This window comes from Halyomorpha halys, unplaced genomic scaffold, assembly GCF_000696795.3.
Source record: "Halyomorpha halys isolate HHAL.00 unplaced genomic scaffold, Hhal_1.1 Scaffold587.1, whole genome shotgun sequence".
NCBI classification, from domain to species: domain Eukaryota; kingdom Metazoa; phylum Arthropoda; class Insecta; order Hemiptera; family Pentatomidae; genus Halyomorpha; species Halyomorpha halys.
The window spans coordinates 1,180,170-1,204,940 of NW_027109405.1; the positions used below are offsets into that span (position 1 = coordinate 1,180,170).

General features: G+C 29.7%; 1 protein-coding gene across 1 annotated transcript in view; it reads right to left on the reverse strand.

Annotated features, from left to right (window-relative positions):
* Positions 1-24,771, reverse strand: part of Flo1 (flotillin-1) — a 44,832-nt gene that overhangs the window by 6,552 nt on the left and 13,509 nt on the right. Inside the window, exons 5-9 of the mRNA XM_014426618.2 lie at positions 24,376-24,495; positions 6,451-6,581; positions 5,640-5,724; positions 5,181-5,368; positions 1,770-1,980 (exon numbers count right to left, since the gene is read on the reverse strand). Of these exons, the coding sequence (XP_014282104.1) occupies positions 1,770-1,980; positions 5,181-5,368; positions 5,640-5,724; positions 6,451-6,581; positions 24,376-24,495 (735 nt within the window). The remainder of the gene's footprint in view (positions 1-1,769; positions 1,981-5,180; positions 5,369-5,639; positions 5,725-6,450; positions 6,582-24,375; positions 24,496-24,771) is intronic.

Here is a 24,771-nt window from a genome sequence, read left to right on the forward strand (position 1 = left end):
AAAATTTAGGTACTTTTCTTAAAAATTAGGAATATTAGAATTTTCATCAAAAGGATTTCAGCCATTTTATTCCTACAGTAACAAAAAAAAAAAAAAAATTAAAAATAATAAACAGATTTTCCCACTATTGTATACACGGTGCACATCTTGCGCTTAGCTGTGGGGATGACCTTAAACCTATTAAACTAACATACAGCAATGAAGTTGGTCCATCTGTTTGCGAGTTAATTAGTGCTTAGCTCTAGGGACCTTAAATCTATTTAACTAACATACAGAAATGAAGTTGATCCATCTGTTTGCGAGTTAATTAATGTTTAGTTGTAGGAACCTTAAACCTAATTAACTAACATACAGCAATGAAGTTGGTCCATCTTTAGGGAATTTATAATGGAAGGAATGATATCTGGTTCGGGCTAGATCAGTTACATAGGGAACATTAAGGTCTTTATGTATGATCTTATTTGTGATAAAGTAAGGAGCATTGAGGATTTTACGAAGCATTTTGGATGGTAAGGATTGGATACGAGAGGAATTCGAAGGTTCTGTGGAACCCCAAAGCTCAACTCCATATATCTAGATTGGCCTTATTACAGTCATGTAGATCAGTCTTTTGTAATGAGTTGGAAGTTTAGACCGTTTGTCTAGTAAGTGCTGTAATAGTTGAAATCGACATGCAGTTTCCTGTCTTTTCAGTATTGTGTGAGGATTCCAGGTTAGTCGTTTGTCCAGATGTGTAGTTGTTTATGTGACTGGAAGTACTGGGTGAGGGCTGGGCTAGTCGTGATATATGCGAAGCTGTTTCGGTTTTCAATAGTAGTTGGGATGAGGAGTTGGTTGGAACAGCTGGATGAGATGGAACTGGGAGTGGATGTGGTGGTGGCAATTTTAACCATAAGGGTAGATGATGGGGAGGATTTTTATGACCTGAAGGTTGAGAAGTCTGAGGTGCCTGAGGTCGAGGCTGGTTTTTCTTGATCATAATCTCGGAGTAAATCTGGGTTGAGTCTTGAAATTGATCTTAGGTTTTTGAAGCAGACGGCTGCGATTTGTTGACATGAACTGATATCTTCAAGTTTGAGAAAATTTTCAAATTTTGAGTTTCAGGTGGCAGGGTGCGAGTTTGTTCCAAGCCTTTTGATGCCATGAAGTGTGATCTCACTTTGTAGAAATTTTTGTAGATTTTAGGTTATTCTTTGTATAACCTAAATTTTGACATCTAGTGCACTGGACAATGATAGGTTTTTGTCTGGGCTCCTCAAATTTAACTGTTGAATAAACTAGCCTTGGAAATATTTTAGGATTATTTCGGACAGGCTCTAAATTGACAAAGAATAATGGCAGTGGGTATTTTTCAGTGGGGTGAAGAACACACGATATATTTCTTATGTTGTGACCAATTTTTTCTAGGCCTGATTTGATAGCCTCTGTAGGGCTCAGAAAAATAAATAGTTGTTGATAACCCGATACTCAAAATTTGATCTGATAGCAGTATCTTCCTTACCAAACCATCCCTGGTGGCAGTAAGGAAAGTAAATAATGGAGACAAATGTCCTAACTCTATCCAAATGCCTACACCATAAAGGTAGCTAATACGATTCCAAACAAAAATTATCATAATGTTAATGAATTAACAACTTTAATTGTTTGAAATATTTTAGCTGAAACAATTGTTTAAAGAGATGTAACTGGTCTCTGACTAATAGAAATGTCTTTGTCGAAAATTATCAATTCTATATGCATTATGAGAAAACAAAAATTGTAGTACTTACTTTTGGCAGTGTATCAAGAAGCATATCAACAATGGCTGCTTGCCTATATTCTCTAAAAGCTTCTGCCTTTTTAGACATTTGTTCCGCTTCAGCTTTGGCTTTAGCTTGGATAGTAGCAGCTTCAGCTTCACCTCTTAATCTAATAGCTTCTGCTTCTGCCTCTGCTTCCATGATTAACCTTATTCTATTAGCTTCAGCGAGCTTTTCTAATCTGAAATAGAAAAAATAAATCCTTATCATTAACAACTACAGAAACATTTCTAAGCTCATTAGAAAATTTTATATTGTTTATGTATGAATGTAAATAATATCTTTCAAAGCGGTTACGGATATTCTTCAGCTTCATTGAAGACAAATCAGTTTCCTAGCCTCAGTGTTAGTTATGTATCTATTTACTCAGCCCTCTAAGGGCAGCAGCCTATTTTTTCCAAGCAGTAATTGTTCTCAAGTTAGAAATAGTTCGGCTACATGCCCCTAAATGACCAACTGTACAAAAATATGAACATATAGCCAGAACCCAAAAGCCTTAGAAGAACATACACCACTGTTGAAAATTGTTTTTGGTATGAAAATAAATGGAAATTTTAATTCCACATTGACACCTTTATTTTTAAAAAATGTATACCTATTTATTTCACTAGGTTTTGTGGATTAATTCCAATGTTCAGAACTGAAAAACTAACAATTTAAAATAAAAAAAAAATAATATAGTCATATATTAAGAATAACTTCATTGAAATTTAAAAAATGTAATAAATTAATAATTTTAAATAAAATACTTTTTAAGGAGGTTTACATCTTTTATAGTCTGTTATTTATTTTGTCAATTAATTAATAATCAAACTTAAAATACTTGTTAAAATGAAAGAACTTATTATTATTAATGTCCTTATAATTTAACCGAAATATTAGCATTGACTTTATTATCATTCAAGATATTAAAGAATAATCTTAAATTCTCTAATGTACTTTTCACACTACTATCCTTCAATTTATTTGCTTTCATATCTCAGATTAATTTTAATTATACAAGGTCAGGTGAGGTAATTGGAAAAAAGCATCATAAGCACTCAAGTGGTAGTTTGGGGAACCAAAATGAGACGGCATTTGAAAGCCAGTGTGTTATTATGAAGTGATAGAACGGGTTTTTCAGCTGGTAGTTCTGTGATATGATCAGCTAAAAAGTGGAATAATTTCTGAAAATCAAAGTGAAGTGTCTCTTAATAACAGCTTCTGGTGACTGCACGATTCACAGATGAGAGTCATTCTTTGTCAATAATTGTTGATAGTTGAGTAAATTTCAAGTATCCATGGTGATTTTGGTGTAACTATTCTTTTAAAACCTGGGTATGACCATTCCTGGTAAAAATCTCAGGGGTAATTGGGAACAGAATTTCAAACTTTTTTCTTAATGTCAACAATAAAAAAAAAAACTGTTTTTGCCAAAATAATGACATCTTTTGATTAATTGACTGTTGTAGTGACCAACAAGGAGGCACAAATATACGTTAGGAAGCGGGCTACACCTTTTTACACAATTGATGACATAACCCAGGCAATCCACAATCCATATTCTCAATGGTAACATGACGTACCTTGCCGCTTCTCTGGCCTACGAGGTCCCTAAAACAGTACTCTTCAACCGCATCAATGGGAAAAAACTGATATAAGTAAGTTGGTGGAAGGAAGACCTATTGATCTATGAGGTAAAGTTAAAAACACTCTTCTAGAATGCTTGATAGCTAGGGCAAAAATAGGTTACCCTTGAGATAAAGTAGAGCTAAATAAGTTAGTGCAGGAGTACATCAAAGCAACTGGGATAAATACAAGATTTATCAATGGGAAACCAGGTGAAGATTAATATCAAGTGTTCATGAGTCGTAACACCAAGATTTCACTAAAAAACCTGAACACCTCCAAAAGGGCTGGAAACAAGCGAGGGATCCTTATTTTGTCAATGAGTTCTTTGCTGCTTTGAAGTAGGTGTATGATAATTCTGTAAGAGACGATACTGTATTAATTTAATGGATCCAGATGAGAAAGGAGCCATTCCCATTAGCCCCCTACTCTATGGGGTAATTGGGAATTTGTAGGGTAATAGAGAACCCAAAAAATTAGGGTTTTTAAAAGACCAAGCTTTACTTTTGGCTAGTAGGATTGTTGAATGTGCTGTGTATTAACAAGTTCATACATAAAAAAAGGTATAATACACCTTTCATGTTCGCAATGGTAATAAGAAGAAGAAACATACATATTTCATTCCCAATTACCCCACCTGACCCTATTAACTGTTCGAAATGATTTTTTATTTTTATCTGTAGCTATTTTACTTTGTAATTATTTTAATTTAATTTTATTTAAAATTATGCCATGGTCATTCAGATTCTTTGTGTCCGTTTTTTAATTTATTGTTTCCCTAATATTCTTCGTTATATATATTGCCTCCAGGATTTTTCTATTTTTAGTCATTTTTTCAATATCTAATATTTCTGATTTTTCTTGAACATTTAATTTATGTAGCTGAGTTATTCTGGGATGAGCCTATCCTCTGCTGTAATATTGGAGTTTTTCGTTTTTACAGTTTGATAGATCGTTTATACTCAAATATAAGACAAGATATTTTTCAAGAAAATTTAGTCGAAAATATACACACCTTATTTTCGGCTCACCATATATTCGGGATTTTACCAAGAAAAGTGCGGGTTGTACATCAAACGGTACCGAATGTCAGTGCTTTATTTTATAAAGGCACCCTTATCATATTAGTTGACACTGGTTATGGTCAAAGTTAATAAAAATAAACAAAAATAAAAGATTTCTCAAAAAGATAAGAAAAGGTCATTAATAAGATAAACAGCACTTTGATAGATTAATGGAGTATATAAAAATGATTTTAAAAATAAATAATTAGCTCAAGTCCAAAAAACTTGCTATCTTCAGCTATATAAAAAATTAAAATTATGATCTAGATAGGAACAGTTATATATCTGACAGATAAACGAGTCTCCTTGCCTTAATTTCAATGTTAAGCATATTGAAATACAGTAGAAATACATCTGTTCCATGTTATGGGAATTAAAGGTAAGATTGCTTGGCAAGGCAGTATTGTCTAAGGAAGAAGTTATTAATTATATGAATGGCCAAAACTTCCAAGCATTGTAAAATTAACAATTTTGGACCTATAATTACAGGTATTTTCTTATAGTTGAATTTAATTATTAAAAAATATGTTTCTATGGTATTTTAATATAATTTGTATTTTTATTTCTGGTTGAAAAGTGATAAGATGTTTGAGTTTTAGAAAGCACAAATTACTTTGCATAATGAGCTCTTTATAGCCTGTTTTATTTTTTTATGTATTTCTTCAACATAAAATAAAAACTTTATTATCATTATACTTTCCAATCATACCTGTATTTCTCAGCTTCTGCGGGTCGCCTAATAGTTGCTATTAATTCTTTTTCTTTTCTTTGCATCTCTTGTTCTTGCACAGCAATTTCTTGTTTTCTTTCTACAACTTTGATTTGCATCTGTTCTTCTTTTATTCTCTGTCTTGTTTTAGCTGCCTGAAGTTCATAAGCCATTTCAGCTTCTGCTTTCTAAACAAAAAAAATTCATAAGTGTATGTTTATGTACAGGTGTATATTTATATTTATTGAGTTTAACTATGACTATGACTAGAAGTGTACCATATACAATGGAAAAGAACTTGGTTAAAATCACGACTTTAACTATTATTTATTACAAACAATAGATGGTTTATTCTATATATATATTTTTTATGACAGCGCTACAACCCAGTTAATAAATTTATATTTATATACACACACATAATTATTATTATTCTATATACTTTCAAACAATTCTAACCTTAGTTTGCACTTCAACATCATATGCAGCCTTTTTTAACTCAAAGTCTCGCTGTGCTTTAGCAATTTCAGTGTCATTGATGAACCTAAAATAGACAAAATACAAGCATTAAATGATTACAATTAGAATGTAGGTGTTAGACATAAATGATAACATTAAATTTATAACACCAGAAAAATAATTTTAGCAATAGAGAAAGTAGATGTTAACTATAAAATATAACTTAGCAATCTGAAAATATAAACAAAACATTATAATACTAAAGGTTAGAAAAAGTTTATTTATATTTAAAAACATCTTTAAAATTTGTGGTGGATAAAGAGATGTGATCAGGACCAAACAACAGTTTTGATAATTTTGAACCTAAATTTTTACTGAAGATTTAAGTTGTATAATGTATTATGGTGTACATATCCCAACTTCCATTAAAATTAACAAGTAGTAACATATAACTACTACTATGGAACAACATTCTTTTAAATATCCTATTTATAAAACAAAATAAGCTCTTACTATCAGTTAATTAACTCAAATAAAGTATTGTTTTTAGTAAATAATTTAAACTTTGCTTAAAATGTAATACAACAAACTAAAAAGTCAGAAAATTTTTATCATTAACTATAAAGCCAGCCTAATATAACTTGATTTCTAAGTCTTTAAGGGATAATCGTGAATGAGCAAATGAATATAGAGGAATGGAATGTATCACTGTCAAAGGTATTTTTTTACTCTTTGACAGAATGATTTTTCTTATCATTTTGACCTATATATTTTAAAATGATTTGAAACCTTTTCATAAATAAAATCATACTTAGCAGCCATCCTTTGTTCTTCAGCAATGGCTTCCTTAATTGTCGCTTCTGCCCTTGCCTCTGCTTCACCCATCCTAGCATCTCTTTTTACCTCTGCAGTACGAGCCATACCCAAACTTTTCAAGTAACCCTACATTCATGGAAAACAAGAGAAAGGCTTTATTAAAATGCCATATAAAATATTAATTGCTTATAAAATTTATAATAAATGTAATAATTATCTGAGATTAAAAATAAATATTAATAGACAAATACTAAGCCCAAACAATAAAATCATGAGGAAGTTCAATTGTGTAGACACTCCTATGAAATGTGAAATAACTTTATAAAAGCAAAAAGCTAATGATGAAGTAATAAAAATGGATTTATCACTAATAGAAGCTGATAAGGTGAAGTATGATACAGCAACTGTTTAAATCTAGGAAATCAAAATTAACTAAGACCGGTAAACCAAGTTTTATAGGTGAGCGAAAAGTAATAATTGTCAATAGAGTAAGTGTGCTTTGAACTTCCACTTAATTTGAAATTGTCATTTGAGTAATGGAACATGATTTATCAGGAAAAGAGCTGCTTCCAACCGATACTTATTTACACAAACTTAGCAATAGTTTGTAAACCTGAATGAGGTTTATTTTAGCAAAGTTAGATTTAGCAACATGAAACAAGTTTTATGGGATCGGATAACTTAATGAAGATACTGTAGGGAATGCGATATGAAGCAATCCAATACCAGCAGTAGCAATGATTTTAGTAATAACAATTTCTTATTATATAAAATAAAGAGATTGTCAATTTAATAAAGTCAATCATGTTATATTGTCAACATCATTACTGATCCCTTCACTTATATTTGTTTAATCAATCCACACATCATTTGGCAAAAATAAATTAAATTTAATCAAGTACTAATTAATAATTAACTATACTTTATTAAATTGTGACAACGAAATAATGAATAAATCTAGGAGTCACTCCACTATATATGATATTTTTAATCTCATAATATAGAATCATTTAAAATAATGTGTGGATTGATTGGAAAAATATGAGTGAAGAGATGTGAACATATTTTATAAATATTGTTAAAGAAATCCATGTTCTAAAGAAGGAAGAGAAATTACCACAAAATGTTAAAGTTATTAAATGGAGTGATTTTACAAATCAAATCAACAAAATAGGATTTTTGTTCACCTTTAAAGTCTGTATCACAAAAACCCTTGAAGAGTTTTGGGTTCAGTACTTGGTAAGGAAGTACTGTTTTTAGACTAACATTTGTGGAAGATGATTTGGTCAAGATTACGCAGGTTTCACCTCTAATTAGGGGTACTCACTTATAAGAGTGGGACGTTCAACAATTTTTATTTTACCATTCCTGTCATTTTGTTCACTGTGAGGTAATGAGTAAGATTCCCATTCTTTTTTCTATTTTGTTCCAACCAACAGAACAGGCATAGCTCGTAAGCAGCTGGATTCATTATTGTGATTGAAACAGAAAAAAAACGGTATTTTATTCGGTCCATCACAGCTGAAATAATGAACCAAACAGCCTATCATTGCTAATACCGATTAATTGGTGGATTGTTCTGTAACACAAAGATCATGGAACAACCCAATATGTACAGCCTGGGTATAGATAATAAAATTATCTGAAGACTTCCAACAAAATTTAGGGAAAAAAGTAAGAAGTAAGAAATTAACTACTTGCATTCTTCTCTGTTTTAATTAGGTCAGTAGTCGGCAAACTAAAGAGCTAATTTCACCATGAAAGGTGTCGAATAAAAAATTAAAATAGCCATAAAAAATAGATACACAAATAAGTAAGTAATAAATTATTATTTGAAACCTGCATTTAAACCCATGGCACAGGTCTTCATTAGGGCAAAGAAAAGAAGAGGCAAAAAGTAATGTAAACTTAAAGAATAATACAAAAACATATTGTAAATGTATTATTGAATTAAAAAAAAATATTTTTTTTTTAGGTTATTGTATAGTCCTGCCAAAATTTAGTCCTAATTAAGACCTAAAAAAATGGTTGAAAGGCAGGTTTAAAATAAATAGTTTCTTTGATATTTGAATACCAATTTTTGATCACCAGCTGGACCATTTTCATCCCTTCTATGTGGTCAATTAATAATTTTCTAATATAAGAACCATAATATTTTAATAAATATTTTAAAAAAATAAAAATAACCAATACATAATGTATATATTTCTGTAAATAATATATTCATACATAATTTACTTGTAAATGGTAAGCAATTTGATTAATGAAGACAGTGTACTGTGATTTTCTATTCACATATTAATAGACTTGTAAAGTCCACACCAAAAATTTGGTTTATAAGCCAAATTTTAATAATTCTTATCTTCAGATACATATGAACATACTGATTTCCATAAACCTGATTAGACAAGTCTAATTATTGCATTTCAAAAGCTGTTACTTCAATTCCAAAGGGATGAAATTTTAATTCTTTTACTTTTATATTTGTTCATTAATAACAATTTTAGCTATTTACAGAAAATCTTTAATAATTTTAACACTTGCCTGATAAATTTGAAAAGTGCAAGTCTCCCCTTTCTGTGTCATTGCACTGAAGAATTAACTTCAATTTATTAAAGAACAAATAACTTCTTTAAGACAACGAAACACCACATCTGACATAAAACAAAAATATTACTAATACTCCATATTACCAACTACACTAATACTCTTTAAGAGACAAATGTGGCTAGCAGGCCAAGGTTAGCCGACCCCTCAATTGGGCCACCTATTTTAACGGTTTTTATTGGGTCCATAATTATAGATTTGAGCTTAGTTTTCAAGTGTGATAACATAATTAGCTAAATGTTAATGAAGTTGTATAGCAGAAACTGAAATGTACAAAACAAAACTCAATGCATCACTGGGGGGAATAATATCAACGGGGCCTAGCCAAAGAGAGCTGTGACATAATTTCTATCTAAAACCATTCACAGTCTAACATGTAAGCCTACATTAAATATCAAACTACCATTGGATTGTAAATGGGGATGAGGGATGACTACACAGTCTTGCAATCTTCTCTAATTGTCCAGTGAGGTCTCCCCCTCCAAAATCCTCATCGTGTTTTTTTATCATGACTAGAGATATAATCCTTTAAAAAAATGCTAACTCCAATTATTTACTATAATGTCTTAGTACAGAAATTATTGGTTAGTTCTATATGATATCTATTGTATTCTTACAACATAGTTCTATGAGTCGGACCGTGAATTGGAGACCCAAGAGGGTCAAGGAGTAACTTGTACTATAAAAAGACTAATTATTGATAATTGATCATAGTTAGCATTTTAATATAATGTGATAACACTTTAATCTATTTAGATATTTATAAGCATCAACAAATTAAATACAAAAACATTTTTCCAGCCGATGTTTAAAATATTCCTAAGACTTTATTATAGAGAAGAGCTTAAAATGTTCCTCAAGGTGTGGTCCATGTACCTCTAAGGGTATAACTTTTGATTGGGGTACATGCTGCACTGGGTTTCAACTATGCCTGGTGTAACAAAGATTTTACTTTATTACAAATGTAAAAAAAAAAAAACTTTACCAATTATTAGTGTTTTGTTTGTGTATTTTTGTGTGAATGTATACCCATGGGCTCTCCAGACTACACTACACATTTAGATCGCTGGTTGAAGTCCAGACTTCTAAACTGAATTATACTAACCCTCAACAAACAGAATATTTATGGACTTTATAGTGCAACTTTTATGAATGAATGTAATGAATTTTCTTTTTCATTAACAATTGTTTGGTTTCTGAACTAAAAAATGAAAAATAAATATATTTTGATTTCTATTAGAGTAAATGCTTTACTTATACACTAGTGCATATAAATGTGTTACAAAGGTGTACAGATGTCGAAGGTTTGGGAAACACTGAGCAATTTAAGGGAGTATTTTAGAATTTTACCAAAAGTATCAATATTTTATTTAGTAGAAAAACATTTTCAGAAGTAAATTGAAAATGACTTCATAAAACCATATTTAGCAATTAAAAAATAGAAAACTTTACTCAACAAATTAAGACACAAGTACTTCTAGAAGAGGAATGTAATAAGATACAATGTAAATAATAATGAAATATATCAGCTTTTTATCATAAATTTATAATTAATATATTCAAAAATATGAAGATATTAATAATGAATACATTAAAGACAAGATAATAGTAATATAAAACAATTGATATTTTTTCAGCTGCAGTGTGAGTAAATTGTATTTTATTCTTACAAGCAAAAAGCTAGAATACCAATAAAAACATGCTGTGATTAAGTTTAAGAAAAGATAACAGCAGCAGATCAGCAACATTAATTTCATAAAAATTGTATGAAATAAGCTATGAAAAAGAGAAAAGAAAACAAACAAATAAGATCAGGCAGACTAAAATAATCTGAAAATCAAAGTTTTCAAATTGAAAGATGAACCACTTAATCACAGATAGAAAATTAGCTTTGTCTACATATGTATGTAAAAGGAAACATATGATATATCGCTGCTTTAATTTGATAGTGGCACATCTAAAACAAATGTATATTTTTAATACGTTTTTGATGTATTCCACAGATTGTATCATAGACTTTTTTACAGCTCTAATAAGCTTTGGAAGAGTTTGTAAGAGGACCCCAGTACAGAAAGTAACCACATTCCAAGGCACTAGAGAAAGTAAACCACTCTAAGCTACTATCTTAGCAATACATTCAAAACCAAATAAAATCATTTTTTTTTTTTTTTAGTTACAGTAAAGTAACAATTACTTCTAGAAATATTATGATTTCACATGCAAACTTTTTTTTTTACTTATAATGGTAAATAAACAAAAAAAAAAAAAAGAAATCTAAACTAAATGAATTGTAAAGAAGACTGGTACTGAAATTTAGTATTACAAGGTTATTTTACTCAAGTTTTATTTTCAATATTTGTTTTATTTTGACACAATTCTCAAAAATAAACGTTTTTAATTTTTAAAACTGAGTTCACTTGGCATAAGGTTTTGCATCAGTAGTAGACAGGGAAACATAGCAATAGTAGGAACATGAATCATAGGAGATAAATTTTATTAATGATAGTTTGTCTAAATAAAAATGTTTTTAAAATACTGAAGGCATTGTAAACCTACAGAATTTGTAGATTTGTTGATTTTTTTTCTTTTGACAAATCCTTTTTTATAAAAAAACCTAAAACAATTAAATATTGTCAATTAGAATTCATAAATTAATAAATTATATTAGTACAGGAATCCAATAGTTACGAAAAATTATTACTTCGAACTTTAATATATCCAACCAATAATAGCATGGTTTATTAAGATTTAAAAAAATTACTATCATAGAAATCCATTGATGTTATTATTCACTCTAAAAATTATTTCAACCATTTTATTAGAGCTAATTAAGCTATAAGATAGTCTTTTAGTGAGGCAGAGGCCAGCATCAATACAAATCATCGAGATTCCTGGGATTACTCAGGATTTTAATCTATTTCAGTTGCCTAAGGAATCTTAGAATAATTCAAGATTTTCTTATTTTAATTTTCAAAGAGAAGTGTTGGAAAAGTAATAAAGAAAATTAAAACAAAATTCTCCAAAATTATCAGCCCATTACCTATTATCCATTTATGAAGTTAATTTTTAAATGAAAGGTTTTGTTCAAATCATTAAAAAATTTAAAATTTTGAATAGATAAAAAATCAATAAAAATCTCTTTATGATCATGATTCAAACATTGGTTTTTCTTTCTTTACAGTTTAAACAGAAGAAGCAGTGTCCCATTGTAACATAATAAGTCATTGATAAGAATATATTGACTAGAGACACAATTTGAGAAACATGTCACAATAACTTTTTACCTAATGAAGGAATTGAACTAACACTGCTATAGAATTGTCCCCAATCAGCCATACCAAATCCCTAACTACAACAATGAAGATATTGTTCACAACAAAATTGGCAAAAAACCCTGTCAATATAGCTCTTTTAATCTGGGGTTAAGTTCATTGAATTCATTTAAAAAATTTCCTGATAAAGTCATTATGATCCATTATATCTGAATTTAATTGTCATATCACAGTTATTAAGCTATTTAAATATTCTGAAATACTTTTCTCTATTCTTTTACAATATTTTTGCAAATGGTGTAACAGTATCACAAACAAATTATATGATTTTGTTTTGTTTTCACTGACATGCTTGCTTGACTGTGAGTATTATGTGTGTGTGTGGTCAAATTTGAATAAAACCAGGGTTCGTTAACAATTTTTCGACATATAAATTTCTGTTTCATGAATCTAAATAAGTTTTAAGTTGGATTTACATGATTGGTCTCCTTATCAGTTCTGAACATGCTAAATTGTCGTTCAAAACAGAAGGAATAACAAACAGTTGAATGATGGTATTCAAAACTGCCCATGTATCTGCTCATTATCATTCTGACATGACAGTTTTTTTTTGCTGTAGTTTAGAACATTTTTAATTTGATTTTGAAAAAATTTAGCATTCTCAGTAAACCAAATCCAAAAAGTATGAATTAATACCTTTAAGAAATAAGCTTAAAATAAATATTTGTTTCCCACCTCTCAAAGATGATCAGTCAATAGTGAAAAATTATAATTATTTTGATATTAATTAGTATTTACTTTCCTCAACATATGAACAATAGACAGAATTAAAATTTAAACGATTAATAATTGAAGGATTCGGGGCAAAAATATGATAAGCCATATGATAAGAAGAAAATTCCTAATAATTTAACAGATCATTAAATGGGAAAATCAGATCATGGACAGAAAGTTCAGATAGATGAAAAAACCAATGGTATTGGTTTTCATGTCGAACTGAAATATTTTCCTACACCACTTTTATTTGATCAAACCGATGGTTTGGATGAATTAGAAAACCAATCATATAAGTTCAGCTTTATTAAAATGAGTCACTATATTCGAAAGCTAACTGAAGATCAGTAGTTCAGAAGATGACACATTAGATATCATTCTGCCAGTTCTATTTAATTTTTATGTGTATTTCAGGTTGTTCTTTCATTCAAGTATAAGAATTTATTGAAGGTACAGGGTTGTTGTGGGGTGGACATGAGGCTTTCTGTGAGAAAAATCTGATATGGCCTGATTTGGTGGCATTTGTTTATATTTTTGATCCATAGAATCATTTTTAAATATTTAAGAGATTATTATTATTTAAGAAAAATAGGTGTGACAGTCAGATTTTAGAAGGAAAAATTGCTGTATCGTTAGCAAAGCTATTGATGGACCACAGTCAATAGGGTTCTAATGAATGCACGGGTTAAAACTTTAAATTAAATTATCAATCTAAAAATATACAAATATCAAAACTTGATCAGAATTTTGGAACAAGTAACAAATAATAACTTTTTCAAGAATAACACACATTATCTTAACCATTTATATTGTGTTGCAAGTGAGAAGCTGGTGTTCTGGCAAATGTGTGCAGATATATCTTGATCTAACAAGGGGAGATGGACTATACATGTGAAATCATCAATTTCAATAAAACTTTTTTTGGTGGTCGAAAAATATTAGACACATATCCAAGGATATTCATGTTAAACATATTCTTGTTAAACTGACCTAGAAAAAAATTTTTTTTACAGGAATGTTTATCACTTATCATCTATGCTCTGCATGTACATAATGGTTGTTAATAAATTTTTTTCTGGTAGAATCAGAAAAAATATCATTGCTCATATTAAGTGATTTTAAATAACTAAAATATTACAAAAGCCAAAAGTAAAGTAAAACATTTTACTAAGGATAAATCAAGTCAGATTCAATTTTGGCATTTTTTCAAACCCTTAAAAATGAATTTTCCTATAAAGCAAAAATTATAAATTTTTGGACTTAATTTTTGAAGGATTTTTTTTTTCTGTCCATGTCCCCAAAATAAATTCCTTACAATTTAATCCATTCCAGCATAACTACAACTGTTAAAAGCTGTATCTTTGCTCCTCCAAGTAAGTGAGTATGTTGTTCAATGTATAACAAGTCACAATCTCACAAGAGGAGATACACAAAAAAGGTAATCTTCTCGACCCACCCCACTAAAACCCTCCAGGCAGTGATAGTCCTATATCACTTTTGAAATCTCACTCCCCCGAGTAAGGCGAAAATTTTAAATTTTTTGATTATTATGAAAAATAGTATCCAAAGATTTTTAGGCTCTAAATATGAATATCAACTTCATTTCTCCAAAAAAATATTTGAAAATTCTGAGCAAAAGATTTTTATTTTTTTATTACTACAAAAATTCATATTCAACTGTTTTTTTAGGTCCAAAAGACGAATGAACCAAAAAAAGTTACATTGAAATTGGTGATCCCATGTGCGTAGTCTCCTCTCATAAGTGAAGTTCTTGACAACGTCAAGGACTTATCTATCGTGGATACTTTTCAGGGGAGGCCATATATTATGAGGAATTTATATAGATAAATAATGTTATATAACAAGATAAATTTACTAGGAAATTCACAGTAATGCTTCATTTTATAGTTTCATTAAATATAATGAATATTATATAAGATTAGGTATATTATAATGTATTGATAATCAATACTTTATAAGGAATAAAATAATCTGTTATTTGTAACTTCTACAACTTACATCACTTACTATCCATAGCAAATAATATGTAATAAATGAAACATATTCTGCAGAAAGGAACTAAACCTCAAATTTGCAAACTGTGAGTTATTTCCGTATCCAGGTTTCTTACTTAAGTATCACTCTTATCCTTCAGAAAAGATCCAGCTCTCCAATTCAAAGGCTTATACCATCTAGTAACTGTCTACAAAACCACTGAACCGCAAGCCCAGAACCATGCCATAAAAATGTGCAATTAGAAAATTTTTGAGGAACCATTTTAGCATAAATATGCCATTATTTAAAACAAACAGCTCTCAGTAAGGCAAGAAGCTTAAGTAAAAAAATTATATACTTCAATAATTAGGAAAATTGTTATTTAATGGTTTTTTGGAGTGCAAAAAAAATATTAATATTATTGCTCCATAAAAACATATTTGATCCAACATGCTCTGACCAGTCAGTCTATATTATTTGAATACCATGCTCTTATTATGGCATAGTGAGGTAACAGTATATTAATCCATTTATTTTATAACAAAGAAATATGTTCAATTGCATTAAATAAGTTTAAATGTATGCAAAATCCAAAATAGGTTCCTATAAAGTAGGCTAAACTAATTTCCCTTTACAAAAAAACAAGTTATATTCATTTTTAGTGCCCTTAAATACAAAATTTCTTAAAAAACAAAAAAATATTTCATGAGTTCTACTTTGGAACATTAGTTGGTCCAAATTTTTTCAACTGAGTACCTAAATCAGAGGTTAATGCCAAACATTTTTCTCTGAACTGGCCAGATAAAATATTTTTTGATTTCATTTAAAATTAAAATTTAACAATTCTTGATGTCGATAAAAACGAATTTGTCAACCTTTTTCTCAAGGAAAATGTTTTTGATCCACTTAACAGGCAGCGATTTTTGTGATTTTCTACATATTTAATGCAATTGACAATATTTTTTTGTTATTCTACATCAGAAAAGAAATTAATTAGTATATTGTTACCCCAATGTGCCACAATAAGATTGGAATATTGAAATAATTTAGACCAACTAGTCAGGGAAAGTTGGATACAATAATTTTATATGGAGCAATGAAGTTAATATTCCTTTGTCACACCTCGAAAAACTGTTAAATACAAATTTTCATAGTAATTGAAAAATAAAAGTTTTTTGCCCAACTGAGGCTTTGATTTTTTTTTTCTATCAAAAATTACAAAAAATGCAATAACATCAATATAACTCCATTAATCTACACCAACCTTACGGATGGTTTAAAGCCATCTAAACTGAACGAAATAGTATAAACCAGACCTATGTAAACAAATTAGAACCAGAGATATAAAATTAAAACATTTGAGAAGTTTTTCTTTGTTTGTGCCTACTTTTTCTCCATTATAAAGAAATTAAATCCGAAAGATACTTATATGGATTGTGAGAGTAGAAATTCAGCTCTCAAATAGTTATAGTAACTATGGATTTGGTTAAATTGTGAAGAGTTATGAATTTTTTTCGTGAACATCAGCAGAAAATAAACATCCTAAAAAATTTATAATTTTTAATTGCTATAAAGTTTGTATTTAAGCATATCAAAAAACACTGAAAACAAATCTCACTTGAATTCTCCTGAAAAAAATTTTTTATGGTCGACTTTACTGAAAGCATATTTTGATTTTTATATTAAAAAATACATTTAAACTCATTTAAAACAATGTTTTGTTCTTTTTTCTATGAAAAAACTAATCAACTGGTATGTATTAACCATTGGATACATCAGAGCAAAGGCAGGATACAATTGCAAAAAAAAAAATTCTAAAGCTATGTAAAATTTTTTCTGTTCCTAGAAAAAATCTCCAAGGCACTTTGATAACCCTACAACATATTTCCAATATTTGTTGACCTATATCTCAAAATTGGTGATCCCACATGTGTAGCCTCCCCTTGCTACTTCCTTTCTGCAGAATATGGTCCAAATAGGAGAAATATAAGATTACCCTCATTTTTATGGCAGCTACAAGAGTAAAACAGCACTCATTATTCATATTTTTTATATACTTCAAAAGTAGACTGCAATCAAGTGAGGAAAAAAACTAGAGATGACTTAATTTTATAAAGAAATGTTTAAAAATAAATCTATGCTTATTGATTTACACAGCACAGTGAATATGTTTAAAATTATTTATTAGAAAAACTTAATGAGATTATCAATAAATAACTATACAGTTTCACAAAACACTGATAAACCAATACAAACATAATATTGAATAAACAAAAATAAATTACCAACCCCATTAGTAAGAACTTAAAATCATGACAAAAATACCACACACACATGTGATCAATTAGTGAGCATGCGACATTCATAATATGTAGCATTCCACATACCTTGGCACCCTTGAAGCAACACACAAATAAAAATTAAATTTCTCTTTAATTTAATAACAAAAGTGAGAGTTAGAGATGGAGAAGGTGAGTAGAATATATATATTAAAAAGTAAAACAAAGAGCGTAAAAAATATCAGTTTTAAAATTAACAATCAGATCTTAAATTAATATCTTTGATTGCTTAATCAGAAATTAATATCAGAAATGTAAAAATTACATAAAAACTTACATTTATGGTTATTGGAAGGAACTATTAGAGCTTTAATTTTATTATCATGATTGGATTAGCATAGAGACAAGTTGAGCTACAAACTAGTATATATCAAGGAATAAAAATTTTAATACTATACTGCCAAATTTAAAAACAGAAATCTTTATAAAAACCTTATCAGGAAATGAATATTGCAAAATTCAAAAATAAAACAAAATATTTTATTTTTATTTATTTAAAAAATATTACTAAGCACTAATATTTGGCTGGAAAGATCACAGGAAGATGGAAGCCATGAGTTGAAAATTGGAAATAGAAATGGTTAATAACTTAGAAGAAATGAGCAACAATGATACATCACTGCTACTGGACCTTGAAATAGCAAATAGCTGAAAGGCCAGAAGACTGGAAGATGAGATTAAAAGCTGAGAGTTAAGCAATGCAATTAATAGAGAAAATATTTACAAGTTTTTAACAGAAGGAACTGTCAGGGACCACTTGAGAAAGAATGATAGCCAAATGGAACTTGAGAAGAGCTGTTTGTACAGCTTAGGTTAAAATTGTCAACTATTTTAATTGCAGCATAACATGCGAGTAGTAGTAACACCTATATTTCCTGTTAGGATAGGGTGGAAAATAAAATATTTAAATAAGATGGTTGACTATTAACAGATGAAGTCGAGATGAGTGAAAATAGAAATATGTTATGACAAACAAGGTGGATAACAGTCACAAATAATTAGTCTTATTTAATAAAACATTAAAAAATTCAGATACATTCTTTTTCTTCAGCTCAACAACCCAATAACAGTCATGACAACCTTGAGCACCTGCTTTCCAGGTTTTAATTCCAAGCAGGATCATGGGTAACACTACTCTCTCATCTTAACCTTGGCCATCTTCATTTCTGAGTTCATCAATCTAAATGTATCTCTAAACTCTGAGCAGTAATAATCGTTGTTAGAGTTCAGCTGAGTTCCAAGATATGTAAACTTGCTCACTTTCTAAAACGAGAATGTGCCAAAGTTGACTCTCTCTTAAGGCTATGCTCGCTCGCTGGCATGGGACAATACAATTGGTCTTGTTTTCATTGACTATTAATCATACAGTTCTTGCTTTGAATTCAAGCTCAAAGAATGCTTCCTCAGGAGTTCCTTCAGATAGCTGCAGAAGTAGTATGAATGTTTGAGTATCTAATAGCCTTCTCCAGATTGAAGAGAAAGCACATTGATGGATCAGGTTGTCCTATCCTATGACTAATTCCCTAATCATCTTAAGATAATTGGCCTGAATCCACATTATATTTTCTCTGCCAGTCATATTTCGTATGCCATACTTCTTCTTCCTGATAAACTTTTATAAGTTTTATTGCTATGATACATTGGTGTGATACATATGAGGAGAAGATAGTTGGGGGTGCGGTCAGAATATAACACAAATAAGTTGAAATAACTTATTTAATAATGCCAACGTTTCGGTCAGAATTTCTAGTCTTCATCAGGGCTAAGAACAAAGAACAAGATAACAACCAATGAATACAAAAAATAAAATAAACAGAATGATATAAAGTAAATAATAGTACAGAATGAAATTAATAAAAATAAAGTGATGAAAGAAGTGGAAAATAAATTTATATATAAATGTATATATATAGGTAATTGAATAAGTAAGTAAAAATAACATAATTAAGAAATAAAATAAATTTCCTCTCTGACCCATATCCTCAAAACCAATATGAGCGACATACACTTAAACAATCTTTGCATCACTATCTCCACTATATTTACCACTACCCGTCAGAAAAACAGCAACTCTTCTCAAAATTTAATAACATTTATAAAATATTTCTAGCTTCTAAAATTTACCCTAAAGGTGACAACAAATGGGTCCACAACATTTCATCAACCGATATTCCCCCTAATATTTGTAATATTTTTAGGTCCAAATTTTTTTAGCCCCAACTCTTCATTAAAAATCATCCCAGAACTTATCACCAATCTAGAACATATTCACTATTCTAATCACAAGAAAGAGTTATCCCGTACTTCTATTTGCAACATCATTTCCAATCATCCCCTACATCCTCATTCTGATACTTATAATTTTTCTCCTCAATTCTTTGAAGACATTTTTTTCACCTGTTCTTTTTAAAAATCTCATCACTACAGCAAACAAAGGCAGCAAGACTGTCATCATGGATCGTTCTGACTACAATGACAAAATGGCCTTACTTTTATCTGACCGATCTACATATGCACCCACATCCCGGGACCCTACTCCTTAACTACAGACCAAATTCAACCCACACATCAAGGACCTTTTACATTCCCAACAGATCAACTACCCCAAGTAAAGAAATCTTATTTCCTATAATTCTGTTACCCTGCATTTTTATGGACTTCCTAAAATTCATAAGCCTGATACCCCACTCCGTCCAATATCAATTCTCCCTCTGTCAAACTCAGTAAATTCTTACTTCCCTCTTTACAAACCTTCAGTCACAATAATTCCTATGATATTCAAAATTCCTTTCACCTCCGCGATCTTATATTATCCTTCACTATCTCTGACCATTATATTCTTGTTTCTTTTGATGTAGAGAGTTTATTCACTAACACTCCAATAGACAAAGCCCTCCTTATTGTAGAAGCCAACTGGTCATCCATTGCACCCCACACTTCCCTTAACCGTTTTTCCTAACTTGAATCTCTTCAACTCTGTTGTAAATCTGGTTACCTTACCTTCCAGGGTCAGTTCTTTAACCATGTTTCAAGAATGGGAAATCATCTAGCTCCTGATCTTTCCAACATCATCCTCAATGATTTGCTTGATTCCATTATCCCACTCTTTCCAGTTGACATTATTCTTATTAAAAAATATGTAGAAGACCTCCATGTCCTAAATCCTGATATTTTATCCGCCTTTAATTCTTACCATCCACGCATTAATTTTACTGTAGAAATTGAAAATAATAACCCCCTTCCTTTTCTTGACCTCATCATAAGAAACCCAGACAACACCATAACCACTGACTGGTACACTAAACCAACCTACTCATGCAGACTTTTAAATTACCACTTCTAGCATCCTTACCATCAAAAAATTAATGTAGCCAAAAACCTTATTCACTGTGGCCTTTCCCTCTCTGATTCCCATTTCCATGAAAGAAACACACACCACATCAAACAAATACTCTTAGCTAACAACTTCCCCCTCCATATCAATCATAAATTTATATACAACTACAAAAATCGTCTCACTACTTCACTTAATTATTCACAACCCCTTTCTATCCCTTTATACAGGTCACTACCATACATCCCCTCTCTTTCCAATAACATCCATAAATTCTTATGTTCTGCTATACCTAACCTTCCTATTGCTTTTAGACCTCACAACACACTATCTAATATTTACTCAAAACTAAAAGACCCTATCCCTCTTCAACACCGATCACATGTCGTATACCGCATCCCTTGCTCCACCCTTAATCATAGGCTTACATAGGTGAAACCAAAAACCTCTTAAAAGACAGTATCAAACAAAACAAATATTCTGTTTCCTCACATAATCATTCTGCCTCAAAACTTTCAGAACATTCTCTTTCTTTAAATCATTCCTTAGATTTTGAAAAACGTCTATACTAACTACAGTTCGTAACCATGACCAAAGGCTCATCTCTGAAAGCTTCTCTATTTAATTAGAACCTTCTTCCATCAATTTAAAAACCGACAAACACAACTTATCATTAACATACTCCCAAATAGTTAATTTATTAAAATTGTAACAAAGTTAAAATTATGTAAATGTATATATATATATATATATATATATATATATATATTTATCTCAATATTTCAATTTTTATTTATTCATTTCCCCCCCCCAACTTTGTAGCATATTTTAAAACTTTTTCTAAAACATTTGTGTCCACCATTTTATACAATATCCTCTTTTTAACAGTTTTTAAATATTTTCTATTTCTTATTATTACCCATCCAAATAACTTATAACATATTCTCACCTTCTAGTAACTTCATCATCCTTGTAGCGTAGTTTTTAACATTTTCTAAAATCATTTGTTGTCACCCTCTTATATGCTTACCTCTTTTAAATATTTTTTACTTGTTATTTTTATCCACTTGTAACATATTCTCACCTTCCAATAATCTCGTAATTTTCGTAACGTACTTTTTTAACTCTGAGCCTTGCCGCTCACGGTGCTGAGCTCACTTGGCTGTCCGATTTACTGCTAGCAAGTGCGTTTTATGTTTTATTCTCTTTTTCCCTATCTTTCTTTTACCCCCTTCTCCTTCTCTATTCTTTTCTCAGTTTTCCTTACCCGTGTTATTAGTTATGTTCACTATATATTATTATTGTTACGTTTTCTATTTTCTATTCATTACTTCTGTCTAACTTAACTTTATATTTTGTTTCTTTATTCTAATATTATGGTTACATATTTTATTAGTTAGATATATTTTCTTTCTCTCAATTTTATTTTTATTTATTCTTTAATTTTTTTTTCCATAATTTTAATTTTTAAATTATTAATAAACTAAAATATTCATATTCCTTTGCATTATATAACTTCAAATTTTTACTTCATTTCCTTTATTATGTTATTTTTACTTAATTATTCAATTACCTATATATACATTTTATTTTTCACTTCTTTCATCCCTTTATTTTTATTAATTTCATTCTGTACAATTATTTACTTTATGTCATTCTGTTTATATTTTTTTTTTTTTAATTCATAGGTTGTTATCTTGTTCTTTGATCTTATCCCTGATGAAGGCTAGAAATTCTGGCAAAACATTGGCACTATTAAATAAGTTATTTCAACCTATTTGTGTTATATTCTGACCGCACCCCCAACCATCTTCTCCACAAGTATATTAATTACATTATCCATGGTCAACTATCTTTTCATCATTGGTATGATACAATCCTGCATTATTCCATGTAGTTACTCTTTATTGTCCCTGCATTTACATTTTTGAAATCAATATACAGATAGTGGGGCTGCAATTTGTATTTCCTTCCATTTCAAATATTCTGACTTCTCTTTCAGAAATCTTCAATTGAACGAACCAAATGCTTACTCAATATAAGGAAGTAATCTCTCAAAAAGAATATTGCACAAATTTTATAAGCGATAAGCAGTAATGAAATATCACAGCAGTTGGTGCAGAGCGGTAGGAAGGGGTGTAACCAACACCACAATTACAAGTATTAAAATTATTTTCTAAAAAATGTCATTTAATAGCTATAATATATAAAAAGAATTTTGTTTAAAAACTGAATAGTAGGTGATAAGAAAAATGATTAAAACTACTAGAATAACAATCAACAGGAGTATTCAGATTATTGCTCACACAGACAACCATGAACTGGTTTGAAGATCCCATGTTTTAATGAGAGATGTATTCCAAGCAATGGAAATTATAGGTCTCTAAACTAAATTTGGAAAAACCAAGCATATGTCTACACAGTATTCCCACATTACTGGAGGATAACTGTACCAATTGGTCAACACAATATTGATAGAATTTAGGATTTTATATAATCAGAATCACAGGTAAATTGTTGTAATAACTCTGAAAAGGAAATAGTAATATGAATAGTAGCATCAAACACATGGTTGTACATCCTATAAAAGCAATGAAGAACAAATTGTCCTGATCATCAAAGAAAAGAATAAATAAAACTGGGGTAAAGTGTGTTATCACATATATGAATGAGATTTGGAGATGGAAAACATTTGAAATGGAAAATATTTGCCAAATAAAGAGAGAAGTCTAGGAATGCAAAAGAGTCTATAAGAAGAAGAAACACTAAAGTAAATTATCTCTAAAATGATATAGGAATTGTTAGGTTCAACCAAATTAGTTAGATTTCATTGGAAATTTCTTTTAGATAAATGGGAAAAAAATCAAAAACCTCTATAAAAAATTGTTACCGAAATCTAGATTAGGAAGATTTATTGCAACTGACAACAGAAATTTGCTTTCATTAAGAAACTGAAGGATAAATGGAGTTTCCACAAATTCTATATGTGAGCAGCCAAAGTTTCAACTTGAGACTTCAGCTCCAAATATCAACATTGCAAATAGATACAACAGCAATAAAATCTAACAAACATGGTTATATGCCCTTTTTTCTCTCATGAAACCCCATACATTATAAGTTAGATGTCGATTTCACACTTCATCTCATTATGAAATATATTCATAAGCTTTAAATACAGAAAAGTAATAATATCTGTGAGCAATGGATGATCAGATGACTAATAGGAAGGTTTAAATCAGTCCCTTGTTATCCTATAGTTGAAAACTTATAAATGAATAAGGTGTTTTTAATATTTTATTTTAATTTTAAATTTAGTAAAAACACTTTTGAAAATCAAATTCACTGCAGATAAATTTGTAATAGATATTAACAAATCATTACTAAGCCCTCTCTGCAAAAAATATTTAATTCTATACCATTTTCCACCTTATATAAAAGTAAGCTAAAAACAGTTTCTACTTATAATTACAAGCAATCTTTAATTGAAAATAAAGCAAATCAATATAAAAACATTAAAAAAGTCATTCCTGTTTAGCTTACAGTTTATTTATATTTAAAAATGATAAAGCTAATTAATTTAGTACAAAACTAATTATTACCTCTTCATCTCTTATATCTTTTAAGGTATAAGAAACAACAGTTATTCCCATGTTCACCAGATCTGATGACGCAACTTCAAACACTTGCTTACTAAACTTCTTTCTGTCTTTATAAATCTCCTTTAAATAAAATAAAATAATCAATAGTAACAACAAATTAATGAATAATTATACAGAAAATTAGGTAATTACTTAAAACTATTTTACTATAAAAATTATGTAATAAAAGAATAATAATGTGGCAGCAGGTAGCTCAGCAGTAAGTCACTGTGCTACTAACTCCAGTCAGGTGCGAATTCAGCTGTAGCAGATAATTATTTTCTGATGAAAGGAATATGGTCCGGGTGCGGTCAAAAAAACTCAAATAGTAGAAATATACTATTTTAATGAGCCAAC